The sequence below is a fragment of the Centroberyx affinis genome, unplaced genomic scaffold, assembly GCF_046629955.1.
Source record: "Centroberyx affinis isolate AG114_WGS23_722 - 3 ecotype Tasmania unplaced genomic scaffold, CSIRO-AGI_Caff_v1 ptg000388l_1, whole genome shotgun sequence".
Classification (NCBI taxonomy): Eukaryota; Metazoa; Chordata; class Actinopteri; order Beryciformes; family Berycidae; genus Centroberyx; species Centroberyx affinis.
The window spans coordinates 81,798-105,663 of NW_027279056.1; the positions used below are offsets into that span (position 1 = coordinate 81,798).

Here is a 23,866-nt window from a genome sequence, read left to right on the forward strand (position 1 = left end):
AACGATCTTGGGTCATTCTACAAAAACGGTGGAAGTGCTGTTACTTACTTTTGCAGACACCAAAATCCTTTCAGTTGACCTAATAATCACATTAATTATATATGTTCAATAAATAAAGACTGTCCTTGCAATGATAAAACCAGTTTATTGGTGGAGGCATACAATCGCGAGGCGGTTATTTCTAGTTATTTTTTATGTAATCCATTGAGTTATCCTTCAGTGCAAGTATGCCTCTATACAGTTCACCAATGATGCTTCTGGTTGTGTTTGATGTATATGCTTTGATAAAAATCTCTTGATCTCTTTTTCATAGTAATGCCATATTTTGAAGATATCTATAAAAGTCTTGTCTGGGTCATATCTTTGCGACATTCTAGAAAGAGATATTCTTAAAGGAATAGTCCACCCAAAAATGAAAATTTGTCATCATCCACTCACCCTCATGTCAGTCAAAACACTGGTGAAGTTTGTATGTCAATATAACAGTGTCCAGGTCCTGCTGCCGAGTTCCAAAAAGGGCAGAAAATGACCATATAAAATTATACTCCAAACAGCATGATCAGTACGGAAGAGGATTAGGGCCACGTCAAAAATTTATTTGAGTTCTGAGTTTAAAGTCAGAATTCTGAGAATAAAGTCAGAACTCAAATTATTTTTTCACATGTGGCCCTAATCCTCTTCCGTAGATCAGAGTGTCAAGAAGCCAAACAATTCTACAGGGTCCAAAAGTACAATAGTTAGCTCTGTACCAATTGGTTTCTAAAATAGTCACTAAAAAAACTTTTGTGTCAGGGTCCATTTTGTTATTTCTGACTGAAAAGTAGGCTACTTTATTACAGGACGAGTTGTATTTACCACCATCAAACCGATTCTATACTATGTGGGTTAAGAAACAAGTAAAATATCAACTTTACGGTCATTCAGTAGAGGAGTACATGATGACCAATTTTTGTTTTTGGGTGAACTATTCCTTTAAGTCCTGTATTGGCCTTCTGCACAAGTGTTATGTACAAAACTCTAAATGGTAGGTCGCATCCAGCAGGGTACTACATTTTACATTATCTGTCTTTTGTTATTCTATAATACAAATAGCTGCAAGGGGGACTCGTGGAATTATAGTAATGTCTGATGTACTCAATCCAGATTTTTGTACAAATACTGTATCATGAATGTGCAGTGAAGTATGTAATTGTGAATGTGTCGAATATGCTGATACAATTTAGTGTCATAACAGTAGTAGTCTCTGATCATGCTGTTTGGAGTATAATTTTATACGGCCATTTTTTTGCCCTTTTTGGAACTCTAAAGAAGCAGGACCCGGCCACTGTTATATTGACATACAAATTTCACCAGTGTTTTGACTGACATGAAGGTGAATGGATGATGATCAAATTTTCATTTTTGGGTGGACTATTCCTTTAAGAATATCTCTTTCTAGAACATCACAAAGATATGAGCTAGACAAGACTTTTATAGATATCTTCAAAATACGGCATTACTATGAAAAAGAGATCAAGAGATGTTTATCAAAGCATATACATCAAACACAACCAGAAGCATCATTGGTGAACTGTCTCTCCCAATGCACATCCTTCCCATACTGTCCCACAAAAAAAAGACACCCACTCAGAGTTTTGTCAACGGCGATCCATTTTATTTTTGCATGTTAATAGAAAATAAATTAAGGAAAATAACAATGATCATAGAGGACAAAATGTGACAAAAACATTAAGTATACTACTCTCACTGTATGGCACTACCATATTGCTGAAAAACAGTTATCTGGCAGTACACACAAAACAAACTATACTTGGCAGAAAAACCAAGAGGCTAATAAGAATGGCAGCTTTGCCCATTGAATTAAATTAAAAAAGAATCCAGTGATTGGCAATATATACATGTATATTGCTCAAAAGGTTGTGTACTCCTTGACTTTTACATTTTGTTATGCTTCAATGTGTACACAGTGATGTGCACAAATGAAAAGGAAATTCTGTGAATGTATTTAAAAGAATGAAATTCAAATAAAATAACAATATAGTTATTTTAGTCATTGAAACAATATTGTTTGTTTTTGTGTAGATTTCAGCCAAATAATCGCATTTTGCCTTTTATAGCAAAACAAAATGTGCAAGAAATAAAGAGGTCCAAACTTTTGAGCATGAGTCTATATAATCATGGATGGCATCAACATTCCTCTATACCAGTTATAGGCTTATTAGGATCAAGTAGAAATCATTTGACAACCATGAGATCAATGCTAAACGCAACACCACATTAACAAAATTGTACTGCTTGACAGAGAGACACTGTCTTTACTGGGAACATGCATAGCGTTTTATTATGCTGACTGACAAATACTTCAAATCTCATTTACAACATTTTTGTGAAAGGCAGTAGAGCATAGTATGGAAGCCCATTCCCGCCACTCATTAAAATAAAATTCTGACTTTTTTTCTATCACTTCTGACTTTATATCAGAATTCTGACTTTATCATCCCGTTTTAAAAACAGTTTTTTCCCCACTGCAATAAGGACTCTGAACACTTCTCACTAACCCTGACAGATGTACCTGCACTTTAAAACTCGCGTCAATCTTGTAAATATTGTCTGTGATTTCTGTCTTGTGGTAATCTGTGTATATTGTCTGTTGTGCCAGTCATGTGTCTAGTGTGATGCTGATATCTGTCTATGTTTGATGTTACTGACACTGCTGACCTCGGTCGTGTGGTCATTAATTAATAAATGAAAAATGAAATGAAATGAATGAAATATCTCGGAATTCTGACTTAATATCTCGGAATTCTGTTTTGTGAAAATTGTAAAATTGTGAGAATTCGGAGATATAAAGTCAGAATTGTGAGAAATAGTCAGAATTGTGAGAAATAGTCAGAATTGTGAGATATAAAGTCAGAATTCTGAGAAAAAAAGGCAGAATTGTGGAAAAAAAAGGCAGAATTCCAAGATATAAAGGCAGAATTGTGAAAAAAAGGCAGAATTCCGAGATATAAAGTCAGAATTGTGAGATATAAAGTCAGAATTCTGAGAAAAAAACCTCACAATTGAGTCATTTTTTATTTTCTTGAGCAGTGGGAATGGGCTTCCATAGTATAGAGAGCAAACTAACGCATTACTTCTCAACAAATAATGCTCGCAAATAATAACATTGAGGATTTTTCTGAATCACATCTCCAATTTTGTTCACATTTTGAAAATACGTTCATTGCGGACATTGCGGACAGTACACTGAGGCAGCCTTGTGTGGATTCACAAACATAAGAATTGACCCTTGTAGACAAGAGAGAGAACCCCAATATCACATAAGGTGGAAATTATTGTAGAAATGACCTGCATGTTCACATGCTGTAACACAGTTGGAACTGACAAGTTGGAATTTCTCCACAGACTTGGGCTTTTGCTGATAATCATCCTAAGATTTTTCACATGTAACACCTACTACATTCTTCTGAAAGCCAGTGAAGAAAATAGTAAAAGAACAAGCTGTATAGTATTAATAATAATAAGGGGCTTTTAACTGTTTCGCATAAATTTAGTTTAATATCTCTTGTGATCCAATTATTTGATAACTTTACAACGGAGATATTTTTATCATTCTTTTATCACAGAGATATCTTTATCATTCTCAAACAATTAAAATTAACTTTCAAGCTGCAATAGGCAGCGAGACGTTAACTTTTTGAATTTTTGAAAGTTTGAAGGACTTCATTACCCAGAAATCCTGTAGGGAGGCGTCAGTAAACTAAATGTCTTCTTCTTAGTGTCAGGCAGGGGTGGAGGTGGTGAAAAGGTCAAGCCCTTATTGGTGAGTCCAGCTTTCTCTGGATGGAGTGCTTGCTCGCTGCCGTTTAGGAGACACTTTTTGGATTTGTCTTAAATTCCGATTTGTCACGTCTCTGTTGCAGCACCACTCCTTGATTTAAGCTGATAAGACGGGTACAAAATCTTGCCTTGTGCAGCTTTAATTGAATAGTTCAGAATTCAGAAAAGTCAGAAATTGGGATCCACAGCAAAACCCCAAGTTCCTGAGTAATACTTATGACCTGCAAGCTCATGTGAACAACATTTTCAAGTAGAAAGCTCTGTATCTACCGTCTTTCTCATATGACGTGGCAGTTGGGGATTGAGAATTGGTCGGCCCAGCTGGTCAACAAGGTTCGCTTGCACTACTTAACCAGGCCTAATTCTCTATATCACTGTTTTTCAGTCAGTACAGGCCAAGCCGCCACTGGACCGATTCATACTGCAAGCATCACAATCATCAAGTCACTGGAAGTCCATTCATTTTCTTTAGAGCTCAGCGACCGGGGAAATTTGGCCGATGTGTGGATTGTCAACAAACGTTTTGTGGCCAACAGCCAATGACGTTTCCCCACATCCTCGTTTCCCTACCGATGTGATTTTATTTTCATGAACAGTAGTTAATTTTCTACAATAGTGGAAAACGGATGAGAAGTTGATTAAAGCTCTTTCATTTGAAAGACTACAGGAATAAATGTCTCAAAAACGATGCTTGGACGATGGTTGCGTCCATCGTTGGGGTCAATGGTAAGCTCTGAAGTAATTTGACTACGTTTTTGTTTATTTTCTACCTAATTAGTGCCTAGGGCTGGGTATCGGTACTCGATACCTTTAAGGTATCGACCGAAATAACCCAGTACCAACTAGTATCGAAACTTCTCCAGTCAAACGATACCTGCATTCGATACTTTTTGTACACAGATCTAGAAAAAAATGACTATTTGTATGGTTTTGCTCGCAGCCAATCACCGCAAGCGTTCTTCGATTTAATTGGTTTGATTGGCCCACTACCGCAGCAGCTACAACCCATACAGTCTGTAGTGGTGAAGTCGAGCGCGGTGTATGTGACGGAGTTGGCAGTTCAGCGTGCCGAGATGCCACCAAAACGTTAAAAAAAAAAGGTATCGAAAGAAGTACTCTATTGATATCGGTATCACTTTAAGGGTACTGGTATTGGTACTGGTATCGTAATTTTTTAAACGATACCCAGCCCTATTAGTGCCTGTTCAAAACTTTGGAGCTGAACAAGACCACTCCATAGACGCAATCGGAGCCTCCTGCACTGCCCAGGACGGGTCAGAATGGAGCTCATCGTTACGGGGAGCGTTGCCTGAAAAGACTAGTCATTTGTATAGACTGCTGGATTTATCCCTGGAAGGGCATCGTGAATCCAAGCACTGGCGGTGTGTGTAATTTGTGTTAGCATTAATTGAGTTCTTGGTGCCAGATTAAACTTTATGAAAAGAACCAGAAATCCCCCCCAGTGTCCTTCCTTCCACAGACTGAACAGTTGTTTCAGATGGATGTGACATCGGTCTTTCTCTGTAACCTCAGTTCCAACACATCTGCATACCGTCTCACTGAGGCCTTTTTTCATTAGTGATCCTGTCACATACCTTTGATCTGTCTTTGGTCTTGAGTTACACCCCAAGAGTTTAATTTGCAACTCAGTTCTTTTTCCATCTCTTTTTCCTTGGTTCCAGCCTTCCCTCCCTTGCCAAAAAAAACAGCTTCTCATCTGTTACATCCCCAAGGGAAAAAACTCTATCGTTGCTTCAGACAGTACGTTCGTGCTGTTTGACCATAAAACTACTTAAGTCAAGTACATTAAGTACATTAAGCTCACAGCTTAATACTAGCAATGCTAACAATGAGTCAGCCCAGTTTTCTGAGCATACTACATGATAGTTTCAGCCTTCTCTAGTGCATATGGAGGCCTAAGATCTTGATAATTGGTAGTTGCTTGCTGTTCTAACCCAGATAAAGAGTCATTGGTGGCGTTGTATGAATTGTGGCTACCAAAGTTCTCTGGTAGGAGGACGGTATATCCCGTGATGCTTCTGACCGTCAGTGCTCCGAGTGCTGCTTTTTATGGAAGGTGAAGCGCATGCGACCCCAGAACGAGTGTCTTCGTCGGGTCTTCCTCTCGCTGCTGCAGACCGACTCGGCCTCGCGCTGGCGGATCTGGCGGACCAAGGCCGTGAAGACCTCGTCGATGTAGTAGCGGAAGGCGGCGGAGGTTTCGAAGAAGGGGCACTGGAACTCCCCGGCCAGTTCCCGACCCTCCTCCACCGACACCTGGGGGACGCACACAGAGTAGTTCTTTCAAAAATGCATTTCATCCATTTTGTTGTAAAATATTGAAGAAATATAGTTTCACCATAGAAAATGTTAGGCTAATTGTTTTAGCATCTCTTCATTGGTTGCCTGTCAATTTTAGAACAGATTTTAAGATTTTACTGATTACTTTTAAGTCTTTGCAGGCTGGCAGAGTCAGTATCATCTTTTAAATCTCTTCTTACAACTTACTTTTATTTATTTTTTTATTTTACATAATTCTTTTTTTTTTGGCTTTTATTCATTTTATCCTTATTGCCTTCTCGGTTATTTATTTATTACATTTGTTTTGTTCTTTCTGTTTTATTGACCTTTGTCATTGTTCATGTTTAATTTTCTTTGTTGGTTCTACTGGGCAGCTCCCAGTGTGAATGTGTAGAACTGTATGAATGTGTAGCAGGGTGTTGCTGGAAAAGAGCATGGAGCTCTGCCAACTTTCCCTGGAAGAATAAAAGGTTAAAATAATAATACAAAAAAACATAGCTGCTAGCGGCAACTCATGCCAGTAGAGCAGCCAGAGCTGAAATGTGGAACTTTCAGTAAAATCACTGTCAGTTTTGCCAGATTAGGCTGTTGCGCCATCAGGCCCCAAGCTATCAAATTCTGATACTGAAGAATGTAATAGCAAGTAACAATGTGGCAATATCCAACTTCGTATTGGCTTTACTGTGTTTAGCTGTAAACACAGTTTCATTATGATTGGATCATCTATTATAAAGTTATAACAATTTAGCTTATAGGCCACGCCTCCTTCACGACTTTAACAGCTGATATCTTCAAAACGAACAACAGTCTATAAACAAAATTTAAAGAGCTTGGTCCATAGATGTTACTGACCGATTTTGGTGGTAATTGGTCAAATGGTGTAGGACGAGAGGAAAAAAATATGTTTTTCAAAACATACAAAATATCTCAAAAATTTTCCAGGTGGAACTTAAGGGTCCTTATGGCAAAGTACGGTCAGCTGAACATGTGTACCAAGTTTTGTGTATATAGGACAAACGGGGTGGGAGATACAGCACTTTAAACGTTTGATTTTTGACCTTTAATTATAGCACCCCATCAGGCCGATGGGGGTCATATTCCTTGTAGGTCTAATTGAAGCCATACTAGACCAATGGTGCAAAGTTTCATGGCTCCTTCGGGGCATGAAACCCTAATAAAGTACCCATACAAAAACAATAGGGTTTCAGCCCCCTTCACCCACAATGAAAGCTACCTTACATAACCGCCCCACATTCTGACCTGTCGAAGGTGTGCCAGGTCAGACTTGTTGCCGACCAACACCACTGGAGTGTCCGCGGTGCGTCGCACCCGGTCGATCAGCTGCTTGAAGTGACGAGCCTCCTGGAAACTCCGCCTGTCTGTGATGGAGTAGGAGATGATGAAGCCCTCGCCTGCCCGCATGTACTGGTCCCGCATGGCTGTGAACTCTGCCTGCATGAAGGAGGGTGTGTTTGTGTGTATGCATGTTAAAGAGTGAGATAGATATTGGGCCGTGCGCAGGAAGAGAAGGTGGGGAAGAGGAAAAAGGAGAGAGAATGCAGGAAATTAGAGATTTTATTACGTAATCCTGGATGACAAACAACAGATTTCCTACAGTAATCCTTTCCTTAAAGCCTGGCTGAACCTGACCTTGCATAGCAGATGAAAAGAAACAGATATACATGATATACTGGGGTTGTGCCAAATTCTGACAATGTCCAATAAAATAGTTTTTTTGTTACGCATTTCAGGTACACCTGTGTCTGCTTTAACAGCATCAGTAGATTTAGTCCAAGCACCAGGTAACACAGACACTAAACATGGCTATGGCAGCAGAGGTGACTCAGTTCCTATCAACAGAGTATTAGGCTTTGTATCAGACCCAACCTAAAATACCTTGATTTGACACTGGACAACCTTCCACTAGTTACTGGTGTTTGATGACATTAACAAAGTTGAACCTAGCTTCCTGGGGAAAAGCTTTCCTGAAACAGATCTAGATTTCATGGGTTATTTTGAATAGGAAGATGGCACTGAAACATCCAGTAACTAGTCAAGCTCAGAGTCTGACACATGAGCAATAAGTGAGAACTACTAATCTATGAATCCCATCCAGACAGACGGACATGATAAAATTCCTGTGGTCCTGATGTAAAAATGACAATCACCAGATCTTCCCTGGTAACAAAGCAGGAGAGGAGGCGAGGGGGAAATCCGGGGACATTTCCAGGGTCAGTGACAGCTGGTACCAAACCCGGAATCCCGGAAGCACCAAAGCCAGACATTCCCCGTTTTCCGGGGATAATCACATCTGGTCACCCTATTTTTGGGTGAACTATTCCTTTAAGGCAGTGATTCTCAACCTTTTTCATATCAAGGACCCCTAATTTAGCCCACATTAGAGCTATGGACACCTATTTGATGAGATTTTTTTCTCTCTGACCCAAATCTCAAAATATTTGTACTGTTAGATATGATTTTGTCCAGAATCCCATGACTATCTGTATTGTAAGCAGAGAGATAACAATGAAACTATGATCAAAATACTTATTCCTCTACATTCTCTAATTGTGTTAACTTCTTGTAAACAAAATAATGGTGAAGTTTAACAATTCATCAATTTGCTGGGGACCCCCTGGAACTCCCTTAAGGACCACTGGTGGTCCCCAGACCCCACATTGAGAACCACTGCTTTAAGGTACATGCAGACCAAGGAGGCCTATTTTGTATCATAATTATTCATTTCCTTTTTCCCAAAATATAATCCATGATCATATGTATGGAAAAATCTTGATATTGTGATTTACTCTACCAAGCTACCTAACTAGCTATTTGGATGAGATGGGATAGTTAGGCTAGCATGCTAACATTACTTGTTTAGCCTACTGGAAGCTAAAGTTAGCAGTTTTTAGGCTGCCTCCAGTAACGTCACACACCAGGAAGACCAACAGTCTCCAGGTTTTGCCGGATTGTGATTTGTTCTTGCACTGCAAAAGCTGTGCTCATTTACATAATATAACATTTTTCAACTTTTCCCATTGTGTTGTATCCTGTCATGTTGTGCACATGGTTAAACACTATGAGAGGCAATGCGATCCCTGACAGTGTTTACCATTTCCAACACAACTTGTCTTTAAATATACAGTTATGTGTACACTGATGCTGTCATGCTTGCTTTTTACATGCAATGATACAAGGTAAAATGAACAAACAAATACATAAATCCAAATATAAGAAAAATGAAATAAACGATAAACCTTTAACTGGTGGCCAGCATGGTCTACAAAGGACAACTAACTAAGTTCTCTCCATAGATCTGGCAGGTGTACTCAACTGGACCTGAGTTTGACTTGTTGACCAATGGTATCAAACTGAATTCAAAATCAGCCAACTAGCATCCACAATGTGTTAACTTGGCTATGTCCAACAGGGAGAAGTATTCTTACAAGTTTGTTAGATTCTCTTCATTTAACCGTGTGAGAAGCCGATCCACTCTTCTAGTGATTTCTAGGAAATCCTTTACCTGTCCTGCTGTGTCCAGAATATCCAGGTTGGCAGGCTCGTCATCAATGCGGATCTGAGTCTTGTAAGCATCCTCTGAAAGGTAGAGAAGCACTCTGTTAGGATGCTGCAGTTTACAAATGGCTAAATTCCTATATAAAATTATGCGTACACAATTGCAATCAAAATAATATAATTAATCCAAATGAGCCAATATGAGTAGCTAATGGCTTTTATATGCTTATATACAATGTGTACTTTCAGCAAAGCAAATATGCAGAGCCAAAGACGTGTTCAAACTGTGCTGAGAAGTACATACTGCTACTGTGTGGAGTCGTGCTTTAAAATTCTAGTTGGTTGCGATGTGAACTTGGGAGTATTCGGGGTATCTAGAGAGCCAGCTGGTGATCTGTCTTGGTTTTTCATTCTACACTAATTAGAAGGGAACTTTTCAGATTGTACAAATTTATTGGTTCATTATATGAAATCCATTACACCCTAGAGGTCATTTGTGGGTGGAAAACGTGAATGACTGCAATGGAATACTCAAACCTTGCTAGAAGGTATGGGTTGCTAAACAAACTGTCCTTTTTTAAAATTTCTAAGATATTCCGATAAATCAGAATTTTTTAAAACTTTATCCTGCTGTTCTCCAGTTGTCCAACTCCTCTTTCATTTGCAGAGGCAGCTCAAACTATTGCCATTCTGTATGATAACAAAACAATAATTGTTCAACCTTGAAAAAGGTGTAAGCAGGCAGTTTGACCAAGAACAGTCTGTCTAGAACTTGATATGGTGTGGATTGTATTTTCCTGCCGTGGTTAAGATCTACTGAGCCCCTTAAGGGCAAGGTAAATACAAAGCCATTCTCAATACTCATATTCATCCTATGATCAAGCATTTTTATCCTGATAGGAGTAGAATTTCTCCACTAGTGGGCACTGGTGGTCACTGAATCGTTTGATGAGTATGACCATGGCTATGCCAGATCTCAACCTAATTGAGCATTTATGGGAGATTCTGTGTTGAGACTTAGGCCTGTTACACTGACACACAAGCAACACACAGACAAACAAATAAGTTGTAATTTCTGGTGTAAAGAAATACAAAAAACTGTCAAATGCCAAACTTGTAACTAGTTGTCAGTGCCTGATGACTGATCTCAGTCACAAAGTGCCTCAGTGTGAAAGCCATCCACTGGATTCAAATGGTTCTTGTCATGGGTAATCAGAGGCACAATATATAATGGAGGGAAGTTGTAAAATTTTGATGCAGACATCTGAAAATACTGGAAATGCTTCTCATTATCCTATTTGAAGGATGCACATACCACCATCTCTTCTATCTCTATTTTTAACCACTCCACTTTTAATCTCTTTCTTTTGGTGGCAATTGAGAATGTATACAAATTGGCATTGTTCTCCGGTAGCTATTTTAACCACTCAGGTTTCGGGCTCCAGACTATTGGCTTTGCTTCCCCCCTGTGGATAGTGGTTTATAACATCAGGCAGGACTCTAGGAAGCTAGTTGACGTGTGTACTATATACACAGTGCTTGCGTATCTCGTAAATTTGTAGTAGTTTATGCGTGCCTTTTGTTAACTATGTACCAGACCTAAGACTGAATTTTCCTCCACAAAAAAAACAAAACAAGGCACAAGGCACTTGAGCTGCCAAATGTGTCAATGAAAATGAATAGGACTGCATTGAAGACATTCCTCTATAATGCATCTCTTGATGTGTTGAGGTGGATTCTGAATTTTAAAGCTGCAATGTAAAAAAATCACTTCACAGCATTTCATGACTTTATGAAGCGACCGTAACATAACATACCGATAACATAGACCGTAAGGATAACGCAACATCATGGTTATTGACAAACTATTTTTTTTTTTTAAATGTGTTAAATATGTAATAACTTAATCATACATTATTTCTACTTACATTATTTCACCCATTTTAAGAACAGAACGATTGGCAATTGGTTTTATTTATTTTCACCATAGGCGAAAAAATAAAGGATCTAAATATAATCCGAAAGCCCTGATATATATACAGTATATATATATATATATATATAAATATTTATATATATATACGTACAAAGTTGTATTGTTCTTGAGTTAATGTGTTTCTAAGAATGTGTCTACAAACCGACAGACAAATCTATACCATATCTATCGTTTATATAGTTTAACCTTATCTATTGAAAAACAGCTGTTGTGATGAAGTTTATGTAGTTAATTATTCCTAAGAAATTATTTTGCATTTGTCAAGGGAATACATGGAGATTTTCTGAGAAATTAATGCAACAAGCAGGCACTGACACCGTTTCCCCGCTGTAACAAAAACATACCAAACACACCAATACCATGGCGTGGTAAAAATAACTTAGTCACAGTACAGACTACCCCACAGGGTGCATTAATGCCAAATGTGTGTTTCTAGTAGCAATCGAGACAGATCCGTGAGTTAGAGATAAACAGGCTGAGGGTGTGTTTTGTAATGTTGCCCTGGGCAACTGAAACCGTCTCACCGATGGTGGGGTCATGATCCTCTGGGAACCGGTGGCTGATGAACTGCATGATGATAGCTGAGAGAGATGGCAAAGAGAGAAAATTATGGTAAAATGGAGATTATAGCAAGTCTCTATGGTGCACATATGTAGTAAGTGTAGGATCTCAATATGAGTAGAGCAACAATAGGGAATAATATGGAGCAGAGAGAGGGGGATTACAATGGATGCAGGAGAAACATACTGTATGTTAACATACATACAGGTTTCCTACCTCTCACCTCTATCATTTTGCTTCATTTGTTCTCATTTCAGTGTTAGAATATATAATCCACCCAGCAGCTCTCCCTACCCCACCCTTCTCTTCTTGTTTCTTTGTCTCAAAGCAAACACACTGCAGTATCAAAACTCACTGCAGACATGCACTCACTTACAAAACGTTCTTATGATGCGCTCATGACCAAATCCAGGCCAGAGTTGGGCTCTATAAAAAAGCGATTTAGATTTTTATCCAATATCAAGCCATGTATCAAAAGCAAAAACATACGTATCATTACCCAACGTATGAATGCTCTAAATGTTATTTTTATTTATTTTTTTCCATAGTCTTGAAATGATCCTATAATATTTCGGATAAAATCAACTAGCATTTATATAAATCAGACCAATTTGTTAACAGCTCCCTTCCCTCCCGTCAAGATGCTCGTTATTGCCATTTTTAACTAGACAAAGTGAAACTCTGTCTCCTCTGGCTGTCTCCATGGCAACAGTTGCTGTGGGGAGGTGGCTTGAAACAGGACACAGAAAGCAAAGAAAGTGACTTCATTTGCTTACATAGTCCTTACATAGGCCTATATTTTTCTCTAATGGAAAAATGGATTATATCTTGCTTGTTTTTGTCCAGTGACCCAAAAATATGCAAGTTTGTATTTAGTAAAAGTAACACTGCTATGCGTGTGTGTGTGTGTGTACTTACCACTCTTGCCTACACCTCCCTCTCCCAGCATGACCAGCTTGTACTCACGGGAGAGACTCCCAGAGCCTCCAGTTGACTCCATTCACTCTGCAGGGAGATACAGCATGTCAGTTTTATACACAGCAAAGATGCGCACACACACACACACACACACACACACACACACACACACTACTATGCACAAGAACTTTCCATTGACTATATTCACTTACTAACCCCTAACCCTAAACCTGTTCCTTACCTTAAAGGAATGCAGTGAGTTTTTGGTAGATTGTCTCGTTGGTCAAGTTATCCATTAAGTGATGAAAAGACAGACACCAAAGTCATTCATGTGTCCCTGGTAGATCATTGGCACAGGTGCTCCATGCTAACACTTTAGCATACACTATGTTGAGTGATAGTAGGCTCCATGCTAACACTTTAGCACACACTATGTTGAGTGATAGTAGGCTCCATGCTAACACTTAGCATACACCATGCTCAGTGACAGTAGGCCACTAGCATTATCCAAAGTATGAACTTGTACAAACATCTATTACTTTAATAGAGTACGCTTACTTATACTTACTCTTTTTAAATACTAAGCGGGCTCCAAATTCATATAAAGTTCAATATAAAAACACACTGACCACTGGTCAGTAAATCAATTTCCTTCAATTTACTATAATGAGAATATTATCTTATTATGATAACTTATTTAGGCCTATTCCTCTAATAAATCTGTCAAAATTGACAAGCCTATTAAAGATACGGAGATTGCAACTGAATTGCCTGCAATCACAATGACAAATTGTAGCTGCTAGCAGCAATGTGGTGGCCAGGAACAGCTTGTTAGAACAGCTGGTTAGAGTTCAGGAAAAATTGGCCACATTACCCGACCAGGTTTGGCTCAATGCAGAAGTAGCCAGCCACAGTAACATAACTGGTGGAGCCTGCTTGGTGAAAACAGGGTTATCTGACAAGTTATAACTAGCCTTACTGCTTACGCAGACTTCATCGAATTCCCCTCTGGATCTCCAGTGGTGATGAGCATCCCGGCTTGTAAGTTAAGTTAAGTTTCGGCTTGTATCTTTAACCTGAACTTAATTATTATTTTAACCCAACCTGAAACCTAACACTGAAACAACCAAAATGTCCTCACTTCCCCAAAAAGCAGCCACTTCTTATGCCCAGAACTCAAAATGTGCTCAGCAGTAAAGCAGCATGCAACACACATAGACAGTGCAAGCAACTACACAACTTAACCAGGGTGACTGAGACTTTCCATTGAGGTGGACAGGAGGCAAGGAGTGGAGCTGAATAAAATGCACTCACTTCCACATATGTTACATGTGAACTTTCCAACTCATCGGTTCTTATGTTTTCATGTGAAGGACCCCCAAGTTGACTGACATTAGGCCACGGACCCCATGTGATAAGATTTAGTCCCAGGGACTCCCTGTTGTTAAGACCACTTAGTACAGAATTAGGCCACATAGTTCAGTCGGCTAACTTCTAGTCGCTAAAATAATAATAAAATAAATGTATTTTTGTATATAAATGTATGTGTAGTAAATTAGATAGATAGACAGATAGATAGATAGACAGATAGATAGACAGACAGATAGACAGTCACAATTTGCCCAAAGAAATACATTCATCCAACTCTGTATCTTCTTTCAAGAGCCAACTGATAACTCACTTTTATAGACTTGCATTCAGTTAATACTGTATCTTCTCATGTTATCATTTTTGTTGTTTTGTTTTCCATTCAAATTAAGTGGATGTAATTTGTCCACGTTTGTTTTGCTGCTACTTGCAACTTTCTTCTTATGTGAATCAGTTTGTATCTGCATAGGAAAAGTGCTACTGGAATCTTCTCAAGGCCACTTCTTCTTCAAATGCATCTGTTTTTAGAATGGGTGGCCCCAGTGGGAATTGAACCCGCAACCGTGGCATTAGGTGTAGCTGCTCTAAGACACAACTTTGGCACAACTACCTAACAACTAACTAACCTATGTGAATGAGCTCCTGTGGATATCACCACTCGCCTATGATTGAGTGTGCGTGTTTGCACACTTTAGTCTACTTATGCTAGTCAGATGACTTTCAAGTTATCAAATTTGTCCATGTAAGACTCACAAAGAAAAAGGAACTGACTCACATTGGCTTGACAGGCAATCATGTGATTTCATAGAGCACGGCAACGTGTGCAACTGGTCACCAAAACAAGGCAATATGTGAAACTGGTCACCAAAACAAGGCAATATGTGAAACTGGTCACCAAAACAAGGAAATATTTGAAACTGGACCCTAGGGCTGCACAATTATGGCAAAAATAGCAACTGTAGAATAGGGCAGGCATTTGAGGAGGGCACCAGTGTAATCTACTTAGCAGCTACCTTGGAGCCGAGTTAGCTTAGCATTAGCAGGGCTCGACAGAAGCACTGTCATGTTGTAGGCTAGGGCTGAACGATTTTGAAAAAATATCTAATTGGGATTATTCTGCGATATGATTTTCGACATTAGAGGGAATGATAATTTTTATATCATTATTCTCAATTCAATTGAAAAACGTATTAAAATGATTATGGTGGGACTTTTGCGGGGATCTGACCCAAACAAAGATGTTTTCTTAAGTCTGTAGAATACGATGTGTAGGCCAGGACATCTCTGCAGCACCACAATATTTCATTTAAAATGGTATTTTGACACATTTCGCCTTTAACAAATATTGTGCCTCCTGCGATTTGAAAATTGCAGTAGGCCATATTGCGATTTCGATAAAATTTCGATTTATTGCTCAGCCCTATCATGGTGGCCCGACAGTATGTTTGCAACACCCCAGGCCAGCTGATAAAGCCTTAAACTGGCCTGGTGTGCCAGTAGGATCCACAAGTCCACAATGTTTCTGAAGGGCCGTTTTTAAGCCAAAACATTGGGTTTACAATCGCCGCCATGTTGACATTTTTTGGAGCCAGTGCAGCCAAAGCGAGCCTGAGGGTCGTCCGCAGCGCCGCCTACTATTGGTCCGTAATTGGTAAAATTTGAAATTTTGAAATTTTTACTCAAGTCAATCAACCAAGCAAAATTCAAAAGATCTTCCGCATTCCCTGTCATTGTGCTTGTTTATGTGCTGTATTTCAACATGGCATTACAATGTTTACAATGAACACTGTCGTCTTTTTGGGTGTAATGCTCCGACACTGGACTTTTGGCCTGCTTGCTTGGCTTACTTTTTCCTCTCTAGAAGCGGTGAAAGTTAAATTGCGCCCTTGTGGTGGTAAATTATTTGAGCAAAAAATGAGAAATAGCACATTGTTGATTAATTAGTTAATATATTCTTGATCGATCAAACTCTTAACGGTGATTAATCGATCGTCGATTAATCATTAATATCCCAATACCTTGCCATTACAATAAGTACCATACGGCATCACGTAGCCTATGTTTATTTACTTACTACTAGCTGTAGATCGCAGTGCCATTGAAGAGTCATTTTTGCGTGATCTCTTCTCCTGGCTGTGGTCAAATATTTTAGAAGACTGGTCTGTGTTACTAGTAGCTGTAAGTATAATGTCCATTGCCTTAGCGCCAGACGTGTGATCAAGTCAACTTTGCTCAAGTCCCAAGTCAGTCTCAAATCTTGAGGCACAAGTCTCAAGTCAAGTCTGAAGAATATATGTAGATTACCAAGTCAAGTCATGTCCATGTCATTAATGTCAAGTCTCTCGTCTGTACAACAGCAAGTCAAGTCAGAACAAATCAAGAGTCCAGTATCAATTTAAAATTTAATTTAAAAGAAAACTAAATATCTGGACTTTTCAATGTAACATTGTTTTAATAGTATAAAAACTTGGTAAGTGCATCAAGAATTTGATAATCAGTTTCAACTTCAATAAATTCAGTCATTCCATACAAATTCAGAAAACAGAATTTAAATTCAGTTGGCTGGTGGAACAAATCTCATCACTTTCAATCCAAGTCATTTACACAAACACAAGATCTTTTGTCAAGTCTTTGAGAAACCTATCCAAGTCATCAAAGTACAAGTCAAAGTCAAGTCCCATATTGCACCAGAACCCAAGTCAATACATTATGCATCAAGTCAAGTCTCAAATATTCTCTTCATGCATCAAGTCAAGTCTCAAGCAATTCAAATTGTGATGCGAGCAGGACTCGAGTCCAAGTGAAGTGACTTGATTCCCCATCTCTGCTTAACTCACTTCCAAGCAAAGAATATATTAAAACAGTAAACGAAATGTCCTCTATAGTTGCTGCCATCTTTAACAGCTGATTAGTGTAAACAAATGCTTGTGTGTATATTGTGTTGCTTAGCAACAAAAGCATTAGTGACTGTGTGAATGTGACTGGAGTCAGACTCAAGTCCAAGTCATGTGACTTGAGTCCCCACCTCCGCTTAGCACACTTTCAAACAAAGAAGATATCAAAACAGTATTAAAACAGTAAATGCCGTCTTGCTGCCATCTTTAACAGCTGATCAGTGTAAACAAATGCTTGTGGTATCTTACATTACTTCGCAACAAAAGCATTAGTGATTGTGTGTGAAATTGTACAAGCTGGCAGATTGGCTAAAGGCAGTGTGAATGGGTTTGGAACTAGCAATGCTGCATTTTCAATAACACCTTTTACTGGTTTCTCTGTCTGAAAGGGCTATACAAAAAGTGCTTACTTTTATAATTGCATACCATGCGCCTCACTGCCAGTGGTGGTGGATAACGCGGCGGACAATACAATACCAAAGAAGTAAAGTAAGTCAAGTACAGGTAATAAAGAAATAAAGAACAAATAAGGGAAATAGCTACTACCATATAATAAAGGTAGTGAACATAATATACAACAATAGAGAATAATAATAATAATAATAATAATAATGATGATAAATAAGTTTATGATAATGATAAGTGGACATACTGTAAAATAAATTTTATCACAACTGGCATACCTAAATGGAGTGGAGGGAGAGAAATTAAATACATGAATAGATCAGGATTTGATCGGGTGTCATGTAGCCGATACCGATCAATCAAAATATGGGTCCAATTCCGATCTTTGATATCTGTTTGGGACATCTATTCATCATTCTTGAAAAGATAAAAATTAAGAGATACAAATTATGAACTTTGTGTTTGTGTGTATGATTTCTTGGTTCAGGGGAGGTTGACAGTGCTCATCCGTGACACTGGCACTGGCTAGCTAGCAAAATCGTAACTAATAGCTAACTACCACTCGTCTGCCATGCTATACTCAATGCCGAGTAGTAGCTATTTATCTATTAGTTACTAGCTAATCTTGTGTAGCCAGACCTCTGTGTAAAACAAATGGAGGTCTGGAGAACCTCTTGTGAGAAAATGTTGGATAATGAGGCCTTGTGGAGCCAGAGGCAGCCATTCGATTGGCTCAGAGTTTGAAAAAACACACCCCGGAAACGGCATCTCTGGTTTGTACAGAAGCCGAGAACGGCCGCGCTTGCAATTATTTTTTTTAATGCCGTTATCTCGAGATCACAAGTTAACTATTTAGTTTTCTCGAGATAACGGGTTAATTTATCTCGTTATCTCGAGAAAACAAAAAGGCAGATTTCTCGAGATAACGAGATAATTTATCACGAGAAAACAACTTTTGTTTTCTCGAGATCATGGGATAATTATGGAGAACTTGAAAATGAGCGTCTGGTTCATTTGATCACACCTGATTTCAGCCTTCAAGATCACTGTCACGACTGTCGGGGAGGATTCATAACTGAACAATAAGTCAAGGCATAAATGTGTAGTTTTGTTTGCTGCAGTTACGATTTTCAGCTTAAATCAGTTTCTACAGTTGTCAAGACGCCATCTACGCATGCTGGCATGGCACTCCTGATCTCAGATAAACATAAGTAATAAGAGGAAACAACATTTTGTTTTCTCGTGATAATGGGTTGATTATCTCGTTATCTCGAGATAACAAAGCTCGTGATCTCGAGATAACGGCATTAAAAAAAATAATTGCAAGCGTGGCCGTTCTTAGCTTCCGTATAGGTTTGCTATTGTGTCTGGGCAGAAACAATTTTTCTTTATTAGTTTAGGGACATGCTTCTGTTTTGTCGGAAGTATGCTCTCGACATCAAATTGAGTCTAAGCCTTTACAGCTTCTTAGATCCAAAACAGGGATGTAGTGGCGTGTTTACCAACAGGCTACGGTAAAAGTTGAAGGTGAAGTCAGTGGGGACCGGTTCTTCAGAGTTCTAAAAAGACCTACAGTATATTTACACCATAATGTAGTGCAAATCTTAACTACAGCTGATTGACTTGCAACAAATAATGGTGTATAGGTCTTTCTATTCACAGTGTGATTGTTCGGCTGTTTTTGTTTTGGAGCTCTAAAGAACAGGTCCCCATTGACTTCAGTTGTTTTGGAGAAGGCTGCTACCAAGTTGTGCTGGCAACCTCCCTGTGTGTTATATGGACTAACACATTTCACCTGTGTTTTGGCATGAGGGTGAGTAGATGATGACAGAATTTTCATTTTTGGGTGAACTATTCCTTTAATGGAGAGAGACGTGTAGTTTTAGTCCTCTCGCGTCAGCAATAGTGGAACAGGTAGCCGTTCTCAAGGTCAAAAGGGACTGACGCTGTGATGCTGGTCTTGGTTCAGAGGAAGGACACAAAAATAATGAGTGGGGAATATTCTGTTGTTGCTAGAAGAACGACACACAGGTGAGCACCAGCACCTAGCACAATTTTAGCACAGGTTGAAAAAACGATTTCATTGCAAACTGTTCAGTGTTGTGACACTCACTGCAAGAGCCTATTTTGACTAGTTTGTCACAGGTAGATTGAAGTAGTAAACAGGGTTCCTACACATTTTCAATTCAAAAAATCCCATACTTTTTCCAGACCTTGATTTGTTTTGAAGATCATGGTGTTCAATATGATTTATGCCCCTGTTTTCCCCTGCTAACTAGGTCATATCACTGTATAGATGAAGATTGTTCTTCACAGCGACAAATATCAGAATATGTGAGATGATTGGCAAGGTTCCTACACGGTTTCCATTTTAAAATTCCATATTTTTCCCAGACCCTATGTTCTTGACCGGATTTAATTTTGGTGGGTATTTGATATAATGCATGCTGACAGCGGCTGGGTAATAAGAGCGTCCCTCTATCTGAACATTATAAACATCAACAAAAACTGTGGACTCAAAGTGGGTCTACAACAACATAAAAGCTAGAATTATGTGTGTATCGGACCTGAACCACAACATTTTCCATACATTTTCCAAACTATTCAAGACCTGGAAATGATCAAATTCATTTTTAATACTTTTCCAGACTTTCCAGACCTGCGTAGGAACCCTGAGTAAAGCTGACTGACATTTCGGCATTGGAGCTCTAAGAAATGTAACAGAGGTCATCTTTCATTCACATTTTTCACCCTTCAAGATTCAATCTACAAGACCCCATACCCACTATCTATCCTACAATTGAAACAACTCTTAAAAACCACAATTCCAGATTGAGTCTTATTTAAAGGCAACATGTTTTAAATAAAATGTATCAGGATAGGATAGAGGACAGGATAACATCCCAAGACAGTAAAATGAGTTTAAAAGTAGAGCAGCGTCACATCATTAGACAGACAGACAGATAGACAGATAGATAGATAGATAGATAGATAGATAAAGCAGTGATTCTCAACCTTTTTCACATCAAGGACCCCTAATTTAGTCCACATTAGAGCCACAGACCCCCATTTGATAAGATTTTGTTTCTCGGCCCCAAATCTGAGAATATTTTTATTGCTAGATATGATTTTGTACAGGATTCCATGACTATCTGTATTGTAGGTAGAGAAATAACAGTGAAACTATGATCAAAATATAATTTAATAGAAATAATGGTGAAGTTTAATAATTCATCAATTTGCTGGGGACCCCCTGGAACCCCTCAAGGGCCCCTGGTGGTCCCCGGACCCCAAATTGAGAACCACTGAGATAATGGGTCAAACTGCTTGATGATTTTACTCCATAGGCTAACGTTACTCCAAATGAGACAATCACCAAATAACGATTAGAAACAAAAATCTGTTATATTTCCTGACATGCATTCATTTGTGTTTTTTTCTATAAAGGACATTCATGTAACTAACTAATGAATTCACACCATAAACACTTATGTCAGCCTTACACGGTGGTAAACTCTATTTTGCATGACCAGATTAAAATATTTCCGAACCAGCGAATGAGATTAAAATTGTTTCGCGTCATTGTTTTTTTTGACACAAATGAATACTCTCTTTGCCCATTAGCCAATGTAACCAACAACCTAGCAACAACCACAAAAAATGTCCATTAACTAGTCTGGTTTATCCAACTTCCAGCTGCTTTTCCCTGCCAGATAAAGTCAAGGACAAACCGCTCGACATTACAGCTGAACTACTGTCAACTGGCCTGGACAGACAGCAGAACTACTTTTCCTCATTGCTCTCTTTAAGTTTCTTAAACGTGCCCGGTGCTTAAATGAAACATATTCCCAAGACAAAGCAAAGCTACGGTGTTTTACAAACGTTTGAAGCCGACACACAACTTGGTTTTATGTAACTACGAGGGTATTTAGAGGGTCTGACTGGTGATTCATAGCCCAGTAAGTTAGCCTGAAGTTAGCTGAAGTTAGCTTAAATACCTTGCCAACTGTCGAATGAAACATATGCCCTATCATATTAAGTTGAATGCTTGAATATATCACACTTACCTGTCTCACAAACTGGTTGGATTCATAGATGCCAGGAGACTATAGTGGTGTTATAGATGTATAGTGGTTATAATGTATGGAGTGTACTGGTTGTGCTTGGAACCAGTCGGCCTTTTCATCAAAACAACTAACAGCGCTGTAGGAACATGCAGCCCCCCAGGGTCCTACCGCCTGCCACTTCACAGGCGGCTGCAATAAAATAAATAAATAAATGACTGACCATGTGACACACACCTCATACACACACTATAGCAGGGATGGGCAATCCATGGAGGGCCTGGGCACACAGGTTTTCCAGCCAAACACTACAGCAGATGGTTTTCAGTTAAAAATAATCTAATCAGTGAACTCACCTGGTGCATCTTTGGCTAAATCTTCCCATATAGATCCCTAGCTGGGACTAATTTACAGCCTGAACAGATTTCTGACTAGTAAGTGCCTCATGAACACCTGTCGGATGATCAAGTTGAAGAAATATGGATTTTAGATGCTCTCTCTCTCTCTTTCCAACATGGCTGAACAGCACAGACGTGAACATAAGCAATTTCAATACAATAAAGCCGAAAATGAACCACAATTACAGATTTAAAAGACATGGATATTCCTTGATAACTATAGTGCATTCCATTTCCTGTGGTATTTGCATTCACAATCCGCTGAAATAGCCGAATATTGCTTGCTAGTTAGGCTATCGCTAGCTAGAGTGCTAATGTTAGCCGGGAGCATATCTATGTTCCCAGGGTCCTATGTTGCCCAGATTTATATGGCACATAATGGGGACATGATAATGGGTCCTATGTTCCCAGGGTCCTATGTTCCCCAGTTCTACATATGTGCTCTCCCAGGGTCCTATGTTCCCAGGGTCCTATGTTTAACCCTAACCCTAACCCTAACTAACCATATTAAGCGAATACAGAGCTCGGGAACATCTTTTTCAGGTTCCCATTATGTGCTATATAGAGCTGGCAAATATAGGACCCTGGTAACATAGGACCTTGGGAACATAGGACCCTGGGAACATAGGACCCTGGGAACATAGGACCTTGGGAACATAGGACCCTGGGAATATAGGACCCTGGGAGAGCATGTAGAACTGGGGAACATAGGACCCTGGGAACAGAGGAATGACTCCCGTTAGCCTAGAAGTGTGTGAAATGTGAGTAAACAGTTGAGGAAACGTTCTCCAATAAAGCACCATAAAGCACGTGACCTTGAACTACTCGGATGGCCGAGTTGTGACGTATTCCTGACTCAGAGAGAAGTACGACCCGACATCACTTGAATGCAGGGTAATTGTGCATTTATGTGCTATCGGATATATTGGAAAAAACGATTTTCCTACTTGGAAATTTCACATGAATGCGCAGTCGGATGATTAAGTTGGAAACTCAGAAAATTGTGCTATGGACGCAATGGTGACCTTTCACCTCAATAAGGCGAAAAAATAGAACACACATACCCATGCACCTTCATTGCAAGTCTGTAGTTCAGACTAACCTCACATTTGTTTGAATGAAGTTGGGCAAATTAACTTGTTAAGCTGCAGGACATCCATGTTCATTCATTGTTGTCATCCGGGTTTGATTTTCCGACAAAATAGCATGTGAATGCAATGCAGTTTAACAGCTGACTTTTAAGTCCTGAACGTCTGACTTTCCCACCTGCACATGAACGCACTATAAATCTGATCAAATAGGGGTAAGTGGTAATGTGTGCCTATTTGGGCATTACTGTTACATGAAAAGGTAACACTTTACAATAAGGGTCACTAAGTTAAGGGTTAGTTAGGGTTAGTTAAGGGTTAGTAATGCTTAATAAGCTATTAAGCATTAACTAACCCTTAACTAACAGTTAACTAATGTGTAATTTACTAATGGTGTTCATGTTAACTAAGGTATTAATTTATACATTATTTAATAGTTTATAAAGATGACTATTAAATAATGTATAAATTAATACCTTAGTTAACATGAACACCATTAGTAAATGATTACCAGACA

General features: G+C 39.0%; 1 protein-coding gene across 1 annotated transcript; it reads right to left on the reverse strand.

Moving 5' to 3' along the window:
• Positions 1 to 5,558: 5,558 nt before the first annotated feature.
• rit1 (Ras-like without CAAX 1) lies at positions 5,559 to 21,986 on the reverse strand. The gene is made up of 6 exons (XM_071515976.1): positions 21,867 to 21,986; positions 13,133 to 13,219; positions 12,178 to 12,234; positions 9,665 to 9,738; positions 7,402 to 7,593; positions 5,559 to 6,117 (listed from the first exon to the last, which is right to left on the reverse strand). Exons 2-6 carry the CDS (start codon positions 13,212 to 13,214, stop codon positions 5,887 to 5,889), a joined length of 636 nt encoding a protein of 211 aa, XP_071372077.1. The 5' UTR covers positions 13,215 to 13,219; positions 21,867 to 21,986; the 3' UTR covers positions 5,559 to 5,886.
• Positions 21,987 to 23,866: the final 1,880 nt, after the last annotated feature.